The 10,113-nt window shown below is 34.0% G+C and overlaps 2 protein-coding genes and 1 long non-coding RNA gene across 3 annotated transcripts; 1 reads left to right on the forward strand and 2 right to left on the reverse strand.

Annotated features, from left to right (window-relative positions):
* Window positions 1–1,267: 1,267 nt before the first annotated feature.
* Window positions 1,268–1,769, reverse strand: LOC128280690 (uncharacterized). The gene is made up of 2 exons (XR_008270794.1): window positions 1,616–1,769; window positions 1,268–1,532 (listed from the first exon to the last, which is right to left on the reverse strand). It is a non-coding gene; the product is annotated as an uncharacterized LOC128280690 (long non-coding RNA).
* On the forward strand, window positions 1,523–3,479 carry LOC108456810 (uncharacterized). The gene is made up of 3 exons (XM_017755492.2): window positions 1,523–2,067; window positions 2,139–2,307; window positions 3,055–3,479. The coding sequence occupies exons 1-3, from the start codon at window positions 2,008–2,010 to the stop codon at window positions 3,249–3,251; spliced, it is 426 nt and encodes a 141-aa protein (XP_017610981.1). The 5' UTR covers window positions 1,523–2,007; the 3' UTR covers window positions 3,252–3,479.
* A 691-nt stretch (window positions 3,480–4,170) lies between these two features.
* LOC108456807 (receptor-like cytoplasmic kinase 176) lies at window positions 4,171–7,134 on the reverse strand. Its single transcript, XM_017755490.2, has 6 exons — window positions 6,269–7,134; window positions 5,778–6,103; window positions 5,523–5,658; window positions 5,296–5,438; window positions 5,085–5,208; window positions 4,171–4,946 (listed from the first exon to the last, which is right to left on the reverse strand). Exons 1-6 carry the CDS (start codon window positions 6,315–6,317, stop codon window positions 4,531–4,533), a joined length of 1,194 nt encoding a protein of 397 aa, XP_017610979.1. The 5' UTR covers window positions 6,318–7,134; the 3' UTR covers window positions 4,171–4,530.
* Window positions 7,135–10,113: the final 2,979 nt, after the last annotated feature.

Below are 10,113 nucleotides of genomic sequence, written 5' to 3' on the forward strand. Positions count from 1 at the left end.
GGCCTAGGTTTCAGATTCCAATCACGATAAAAATTGGTTTGGTAGAGCAAATGGATACTTCAAATTTGGCCACTCCTCACAATCTATGGCAATTCAGTCCTGGGGTCGAAACTATATAGTCTTCTGTTAAAACTAGTCAACAAGAATCCAATAACTAGTTAATAAAAGTCAATCTCAAGCTGGATTATGCTATCCTTTTAGCATATGCTGGCCAAACAGTGATATATATATTTTACAATTGGGGAGGTTTGCAAAGGCAGACAGGCTATAATGGAAATGGAATATGTACCAAAAGTTATCATCATCTTTGCTTAATTTAGGAATCCTTTCAAAACTTTGCATGGGAATTTCTTCTGTCAATCAAAATTAAGGTTCGGCCTGTCAGGTTGATATTAGCAATGTTTGACCTATACATTCGCAATACAGAGGCTAAAACTATGAGAAATAATGCAAGAAACCACGAACCTGATTGATCTCTGTTTGAGCTGAAGTCAAAATCCTCTTCACCACCCCAACCATTGTTCAATGCACACTACTGCAGCTTCCAGTAGCTTAACTTAAAAACTTCTACATCAATAGAGCATCAACCAATACATTGAATTACTTACAATTCCTTCTATCTTTTTTTTTTGTTGTTCAGCACTTACAATTCCTATGTCTAAACTACAAAATTCGTAATTGAAAAAGGTACAGCTAGTCCCCGTGCTTATACGAAAAACAAAAAGAGAAGACTTCTGTTCTGTTATTTGTAATTGGCGGAGCTTAGTTAGTAATGGGATGCATTAGAGGAAGTCATAAACTTGTTACTTTTCATCTTCATTTGTTTACAGCTTGGAAAAAACAGTTGTTCATTGAATCAATGCGTGAAAGCTGAAACTTAAAAAACCTACCATCAATTTGTACCAGTACAATAATGATTGGGTGCGTCATTTGGGCTTGGTATCAAGCAGGGCCCAATCCATTAATGCTTTCGGGCTTCATTTCAGCAAAGCTCTAGCTCTCTTCCATGTCGTTTTCGTGTTTCACTTCGACTTTCCTGTTGTCATATGTATTTTAGGTTTTATCTCTATAACTTTTGTAGCTCTGCTCTACGGTTCCTACTCCCATAACCTCTACAACTTTACCCTGTATATTTGTTATGTTGGTTTCTTTTCACCGTACTTACAATCACTAAGCTAGTTATCATAATATAGTACGAACAAGCTCTTGGGATCAAGCATATCGACTCTCACTTTTTTTCTCATTCATTTTTTATCTTCTTTTAGCCTTCTCTATGAGTAAATGTATATATATATGCTGACATAAGTATGGAAAATCATCTCGAAGCATAATTTCTAACACTCTAAATCACTTTTATTGTGCAAGAATTTTGAAGCATTTGAACCTATTCCGCCTTCCTCGATCCATAACCAAAAACATGTAGGAAGAAAATCGAAACGATGTGGTGGGAAGCTGATCTTCGCAACGCTCGAACAATGTGTGATTCGATTGGAGTAGAACTCGGCAATCATTGAAACAAATCGTAGTTTCCCCTATCACACACATCGACCTTCTCCGTTAACGTAATATTTATTAACCAACCAACTAAGCAGAGCTATTGGATCCAAGGGAATACCGATCTGAAGCCCGGAATGGATGACCCTCGATTCCAGAATACATCCTCATAATGTTGTTAGTTTCGACTCACCGCCATTTCTCTGATTCTGACTCACTCAATTCTCCCTCTCCCTACCAAAAAATTTTTGAATTTTTTCTACTTTTTATTGTTTGTTTCCTTCCGAAACGGACCGGCTTTTCCTTAAATTTACGAAAGCATCCATGTGCCCGTACGTGGCACTTTGAGCTAAGCCTGATGTAATTTAACTTTTCAAGTGAGGTCTAAAACGTCAATTGGATATTTAAGAAGAAAAAGAAAAGAAATGACTTCCCAATTCCCAGTCCCACAGAATCAGAGTAATTCATTTCCAAGCAATAAGTTTTAGGGTTTTGAGTTCTGTTCTCTTGACAATGGCTGCGATTTACAGTCTTTACATAATCAACAAATCAGGAGGTTTGATATTTTATAAGGTATCATTTCTTTGAAACCCTTTTCTGTTTGTTTCTCGAGAATATTTGGTAAAGTTTTTCTTTTTCTGAAGGATTATGGATCCAAGGGGCGGATGGATACGAATGATAGCTTGAGAGTGGCTAGTCTATGGCATTCGATGCACGCTATCTCACAGCAGCTATCTCCTACCACTGGTTGTTCTGGAATTGAGCTACTTGAAGCTGATACATTTGATCTCCATTGTTTTCAATCTCTTACCGGTAATTTTTTGTTTAGAAATATCAATTGTACTATTTTGCATACTGGGGAAATTTGAAATGCGAAAGTAGAATTGGAGAAAACTGATTTGCAGATCTGATTTTCCCACTCGGTTGACTGAAAGTTGTAGACTAGGATTGGTCAGCCATCGTTTGGATGTTCGTTGATTCGATTAAGGAAATTAATCTTGCCCTTTTTCCTGCTTAAAATACGAATATTGGGAGTTCTTATCATGTAAGATGATGAATAGAAAATGAAACTTTCTGGAAATTTATTTTTATATAAATATAGGAAGCTTGAATAATTTTTTATGAACGCAGTTGGCAATGCTTGCTTTTACACTTTCTTGAAGCCTGAAACTACGGGACGAGAACTGTTGGCAGTGAAATACTTTTTATTTAATGCTTGTCGAGCAGTTTTTTATCCGTCAACTTGAAGATAGGATGATAGTATCAAAATATCTATTAGTCTAATTGTGCCATTAATGATAAGTATAACACTTGAGACCATATTATAGGAAAATTGACAAACTTGAAGGGTGGTTTACTTATTTCTCCTTGTTAGTCCTGACAATTTGTGCTGCATAAATCTCTTGTTCTTGCATTTGACATGGAATGGCATTTTCCAGACATGGGTTGTTTGGGAGGTAGTGTCATGTGCATGTTTTCTGAAACCATGATTTTGTAGACAACTAGGCATTATGTTCTCTACACTGTTGATTTTGCAAATATGCATGTTATGATTTGCAGGGACGAAGTTCTTTGTAGTTTGCGAACCTGGGACACAGCACATGGAGGCTCTCTTGAAAGTTGTTTATGAGCTCTACACAGATTATGTTTTGAAGAACCCCTTCTATGAGATGGAGATGCCTATACGATGCGAACTCTTTGACATCAACCTGACACAGGCAGTACAGAAGGATCGTGTTGCGCTTTTGGGGCGATAAGCTGTCCTGGAACCTTTATCTTACCAAAATGTCACCATCTCTTATCTTCATCAGTACACTTTTGATGGAAGATTGCTATCAAGTTTGTATCAACCTGTGTATTGGGATATCATCATGCTCCTTTGTTTAGCTCATAAGTGCTGAATCATTTACAACATATGATGATTTCTGGAGTTGTTTCTCCCAATTAACATTTATAAAATTAATGAAAAAATCCTTTTAGAGGCATGCTCCCCTATTATTTATTTGCTATTGTTTTTCAATCTTTATCTAGGAAGAAGTTACAGCAGGGGAGATCTTATGAATGAAACATTCATAGTGAATCATTTGCATTCATTCAATGAGAAAGATACTGTACGTGAAATCTCTCCTGCATAGATTTTACCAAGAACAAAGTCTCTATCCTTGCCAAGTCGAAGCTTCAGCTTTTTCAGTCTCTTCTTTCATTCATGTGCATGGTTGGAAAAGAAAGCTGAAGAGTAGGGAACTTTGAAAGGTTAGTCTGATCTCTTCAAGTTATTGAATAGTCTCTCCCTGTTTTTCATTCGAATCTTATCCTAAAAGATTATTTCTCAAGTCTTGCGCTGGTCTTACGGTTCAATCTGAACTTTCAGATGAAATATTGTTGTTTGACAATCAATCACCATTCACTTTACTAACCCAGATCTCACTTATCGTTTTGCATTTGGACTTCTCTTTCTTGACTCTTTAATCCTTTCTTTAACGCACTGTTTCATGCTAACTTTGTATTCAAGAAATAAAAAAAAAGTTGCATTTAATTTGCTTGGTTGCTTATGACAATAGTTGGTTTTCGATGTTTTGAAAATTAGATGGACAAACAATTGACGGGCAAATTCCGGTAAGAGTTTAGAAAGAAGAGTATGGTCTTAGTAAATAGCTTTGAAAAGACAATAAGACATGCATCTCAAAATACCATATGGATTATAACAAAACGAGGATTCTTACACGGTTTCAAATGAGCTTAGTTACATTGGCATGCAAAGACCATATGCTAAGCTCAATATCATTTTCATAAAAACATAAACATGTATCCTTCACTTTTTCTCAATCATGATGGTATGATATATAGCAAAACCCAGATCATATTCATGCATGCTCTTGGGTCTGAGCTTGATGAATTTCAGAGCTAGATTTAAAAAGTTTAACCCGAAAACACTGTACACAACCATGTTCTTGTTTCCTGCCTAAATCCCAAAAACAATTCATATGGATATTCAAATCAGGAAGAAAATTGCAGCTGCATCGAAAAGGTTTTGATCTAAACATGGAGAGGTGAAGCAGAAGGCTTCGGATAAGTGGTTGGTTTACCATTGGAACGGTTGTGAGCATTTCCACGGCGTTCTTTCTGATTTCTTTTTGGCATGTCTCCCGTCTCCTGAAGCTTCTCGAGTGCTGTTACCACCTCATCCATGCTTGGCCTCAACTTGGGTTCTACGGCTAAGCACTGGTGTGCAAGGTTAGCAGCCTCTTGTGCCCGAGTCAATGAATACTGGCCTTGGAGACGGGTGTCTAGCACACGGAATATCCTACGTTTGTTGGTCAGGTAAGGTTTTGCCCAATCGACCAGATTGTGTTCTCCAGATGGTCTGTTATTGTCTATAGCTCGTCGGCCGGATAACATTTCTAGTAGAACAACTCCGAAACTGTATATGTCACTCTTGGCAGTCAAATGACCTTTCCAATAGAAAATTTCAATTGATATCAATACCTTCATCTCATATGATCCAATAACAAATAACTAATTGCAATGAGAATCAAGTAGATACATATAACAGCCAAACGTAGATCAAGTTTTTAAGCGGGAACCAATACCTGTGGCTAGATACTCTGGAGCAGCATATCCATAGGTTCCCATGACCCTAGTGGAAACATGGCTTCTGTCACCAGTTGGTCCATCCCTAGCCAACCCGAAATCGGAGAGTTTGGCGTTGTAATTCTGCAAAAATTGAATGGAACGTAAGGGATGAAATTCCAAAGATATTAACACAAATGGAAGGGGAAGCATTAGCTAAGTTACACATACTGAATCGAGCAAGATATTAGAAGTTTTGAAGTCGCGATATATGACTTGTGTTTTGGCATTGTGAAGAAAAGCAAGTCCCTTGGCAGCACCAAGTGCAACCTTCATCCGTATACCCCAAGAAAGTGGTGGAAAGTGCGACCCCCCTGTTTCAACATCAAATTAGCCACAGTGGATAGGATTTCATAGATATGATTATATGAATGGTTCATAAATGCAAGGAAACTCACTCCTAAATAAATGGTTCTCCATGCTACCCCGTACCATGAACTCGTATACCAGAAGCCGGTGCTCGTCCTCTAAGCAGTAACCAATCAACTTTACAAGATTTGGGTGATGCAATTGTCCAAGATAGTTGATTTCAGCCTGCATACCAAATTATGACATCATGATTTCACCAAATTTAAGATCATTACAAACATGGCAAGTGAAATTAATGACAGGAAGCAGCCATTTGAGAAAGTCAAAATGAAAAAAATACTAACCAGCCATTCCTTGTGACCCTGGAATCCTTCTTGGTTGAGCCTTTTAACAGCAATTATTATGCCAGTACCTGGCTTGGTGGCTTTGAATGAATGTTCATCAATCCATCCTTTGAAGACAGAACCAAATCCACCTTCTCCTAGGACACTGTCTGGTCTAAAGTTTCTGGTGGCTGCTTTCAGCTCACTGAAAGTGAAAGTCTTTAAATTTGAAGACTGCAAAATCTCACCTTCACTCCGAGGGGTTTGTGGAATAGAAGCTGAAGATTCCCTGCTGCTTGAACTACTCAAATTGTTCCCATTTCTGCTGGCATTCCTTGAATTAACCACTGTAATACAATAGTTCATTTCACATGCTTTATATAAAGTTCTCTCAACTCTAAACGAAAACTCCAAGTTTTTTAAAGCTCCATACAGGATCCATGTTACAATTTGAAGGAAAAAGAAAGCTTCAAGCAAAAGAATAAAAAAAAAAAAAAAAACAATGAACTCACCCGTGCTAGGACTGACAGACTTGATACGATGGCTCCAGCAAACTCCCATCAAAACAGAGTAAAACCCAGACTTCCTTTCTTTCAATCTTCTCCTTTTGGCTTTTTTTCCTCTTAATGGAAAAAAAGGGAAATCGATGAAGATCAAAAAAGATGGCAGTAGGTGGTAATAGGGTAGCAAGATTTTGGATATGATGTCCTTTTTCCGAAGGTGGGTTTGGCTTGAAGAGAGCAAAATCAACAAGTAAAGGTGGAAAAAGAAAAAAAAAAAAAAAAGCTTCTTTGCTTGATGGATTTGCTTGCTTTCTGTGTTTCTTCCTACCTTCCTTTAAAGAGTAGCCCTTTTTAGACTTCAGCCAACCATTTATCGTAGACTGTTGACTCCTTCAGCTTCTTTTGTTTGTTTTCCCCCAAGAAATTCACCATGTGAACAAGACAATTTTATAGTACTATTAAACAATAAACTATTTTCTTTAACCCATGAGCCAAAAACACCAATAGAAAACAAGTTGCATAAAAATCAAAATAAGATTAAGAGATAGAGAGATTGAAAGAGGGGTTTAATTTAATAATCAAACTTGGTTTGCTCTATATGGGATTCCTTTGGTTAAATTTTCCCTCTTGATTCTCAATGATTAGTCAAGTCAACCCTCTTCCCCCGCACCTGTTAAGAACCTTTGTCTTCACCCTTGGTTTTACCTTAAAAAAACATGTTGCTTTGCCAGTGTGAAAATGCGCCATGGCAGTTGGGCTCTTGTCAATGATGCCATTCTTTGATTTGTCAAGGCATCATGAAGCTTCTCTTTTACTAAATCCGGTAATTCCTGTTTGTAGATTCTTACTGGAATTATTACATCCATAAGATATAATAGAAGTATTATTTATACATTAGTTTTTTACCACTTCATTATTGAATAAATTTTTTTAAATCTAAGTAAAATTTTGAACGTCAATATGATAAAAATGTTATATTTTTAATTGGAAAGTATTATGCATGTAACCAGATAAAGGAAAAACATCACTTTCTCCAAACATGTGTCATTGTGCCCCGGACTTTAGATTATTTATTTTCTCCAAACACTTGACTGTGTACTAATACAAGATAAATTGATAATTTTCATTTTGAAAATTTTATATAACATGATAAAATAGTAGAAAATATAATATAATTATATACTTGTATCAAAATTGAATAATTTATATATAATTATTAAATATTTAAGATTTTAGTTAAAACTTAATATAACAAAGCCCTATAAATTAATTCAAAATTCAATTGAGTTACTAATTAAAAAAACAATACTCCACCATTATTGAATATAAGAAACAATTAAGGTCTCGAATTGCCAAGTTCCATGGAAACCGTTAAAAGTCGTTACGTTGGTCAAAAGTCGATATATACTCTCTAAAATTATTTAAAATTTCATAAAATTATATAGAAAATTGTAAAATGTTATATATCTTTTAAAATTATTAAAAATAATTAAAATGGAAAAATATAAGAAAGCATATAAAATTATGAAAAATATAAAATTGAAAAAAATACATTAAAAATTAATAGAAAATTAAAAAATATATATATTTTAAAGTTATAAAAATTAATGATAAACATATGAAAAATCAAAAAACACAAAATTTTCTAGATTCCAAATCATATTCTTTTAATGTTGGTTTCTTTGGGGTGTGCCTCTATTTATCGGACTCTTCACAGGCACTTAGAAAGACGATCGACAAGTAATCGAAGAAGGGTCAAAAATATATTTTAATGTTGATTTTTTAGAGAGTTTTATATTCAGGTATTGGGTATTGCTCTTTTAGGATTATTTTCTCTATTTTGTACTCTCGTTCGTTTGCTTGTTTAGTGAAAAGCCGAAACTTCTCTTTACCCGTAATTTTTTATCCTCTTAACTGAGGATTTTCCATGTAAAATTTCTATGTTTGATCTTCTATACTTCTCTATTTGGTGATTTATATGGATACATCCCAACCATTTCCAAAAATGTTGGGAGATATCAAACATTTTATCTTAAATATTTCCACCTTAAACTAAAACAATGTGTGTCCTCGTCCAATTTTTTACCTTCAATTTTAGATGGAAACAGCTCAAAGGCTGTTAAGTCTATATAATATTTTGGTTTTATGTTTTTCTTTTTCCATTTTGATTTTTACTTTATACTTGAAAGAGAGTTATTTATTTATTTTTATCAATTTTCTAAACAACTAGTTGTTTTCATTTTTAATGTTGATAATACTTATAGTAGAAGTGGAGATGACTAAAGGAAATTCTTTATAAGCTTAGTAACTCTTATACACATGAGACATACATAAGTAGATAGATCACAAATCATTTTATATACCACATTACATTTTCTATTATGTATTAGACATGACATTTATGTGGAAGAGTTTTGGAATATATTTTTAATTTTATTTTATACTTTTGTCATGTAACGTGTCACATGGTGAACATAATAACTGTTAGGATTTACATGGAACTTGATAATTGAGGACTTAATTGATTGTTTATATTCGATTAATGATTCAATTGAGTATTATTTTTTATTGAAGATTCAATTGATTATTAAATTATTTTATAGTATCTTTTTGTCATATTAAAACTTTAATTAAATATAATGATAGGTGGCATCAAATAAGTGGATGATTGCCTAAAAAGAGTTCACACAAAGTAAATGTTTGTGCTATAACAGAAGACTCGCTGTGGCTTGAGGAAAAGAAAGAACTTTAAGGAATCACCAAGAAAGCAAAACCCATGATGAACTGACAAAGGCAAAGTTGCTACCATAGGGAATACCAATGATGTCTTACAGGTACAGGGGTTAGAGACCCATTTCTTTGAACATATGGATCAAGAGAGTATGGAAATGGATTATGAGGGAGGAGATAATACCATCAAAGTCACGGGGGAGAGGAAAAAGAAAGAAGCAAAGAATTAGGAAGGAATGGACCAAAACCCTCATTGTTGAACTATTTGGTAGACAGAGTTCATTGAACTAGGTTTAGGATACCTACTCACCAAGTCTACTTGTATGGAAGATTACGATAGTTTCTTTATTAATTTGTGGTTCATAAACGAAACCATTTTTATGGTGTTAAAGTTGCCTATCAAGTTTATGGTATCGGAGGTGACATCTAGCATAACGACATCTTTGAAATGTATTTTTCAAAATCATATAACTTAAATTTTATCATAAACTTTAATTTTTATGTTATTTAATACATTAATTTACTATTTGCTATTAATTTTTTACCATCCCAAACGTTAAAATCTTACTCTTAAACGTGCTTAAACTAATTTTTAGTGATTATTGCAATAATAACTACTATTTACTATTAATTAATTAATTAATTAGAATGGAATGAAAAAATTGTAAGGTAAATTACACTATTAATCACTAAACTATAGATATGTTTTTGTTTTAGTTACTTAACTAAAAAAGTTACAACTTGGTTACTGAACTATTCAATATTTTTATTTTTCACTTAATTGTTAAAATCAATGTTATATGACTTTCTTTGTTCGTATTGTCTACATCTATTGAAAGCTCTCTTTCACATTTTCTTTTATAATTCAGTTTCTTTTTTTCATGAAACAACTTTGAACATCACAAATTTGTGAACCAAAATTTAAACAATTTTTTTCCGATCTTCGACACTGATTTTTGGATTTGCTTGGATCTTAAATATGTTTTTCTACTCGTCGATAGATACTGATTTGTCGTACCGTTCGTTGAATCGTTGTTTGGAGCTCGTTTATTGAACTTATTCTTTAAAAGAAACTTAATAACCTATTGACTTAAATAAAAAATTTTGAGTAGTTTAACAACTTA

The sequence above is a fragment of the Gossypium arboreum genome, chromosome 9 (genome assembly GCF_025698485.1).
Source record: "Gossypium arboreum isolate Shixiya-1 chromosome 9, ASM2569848v2, whole genome shotgun sequence".
NCBI lineage: Eukaryota > Viridiplantae > Streptophyta > Magnoliopsida > Malvales > Malvaceae > Gossypium > Gossypium arboreum.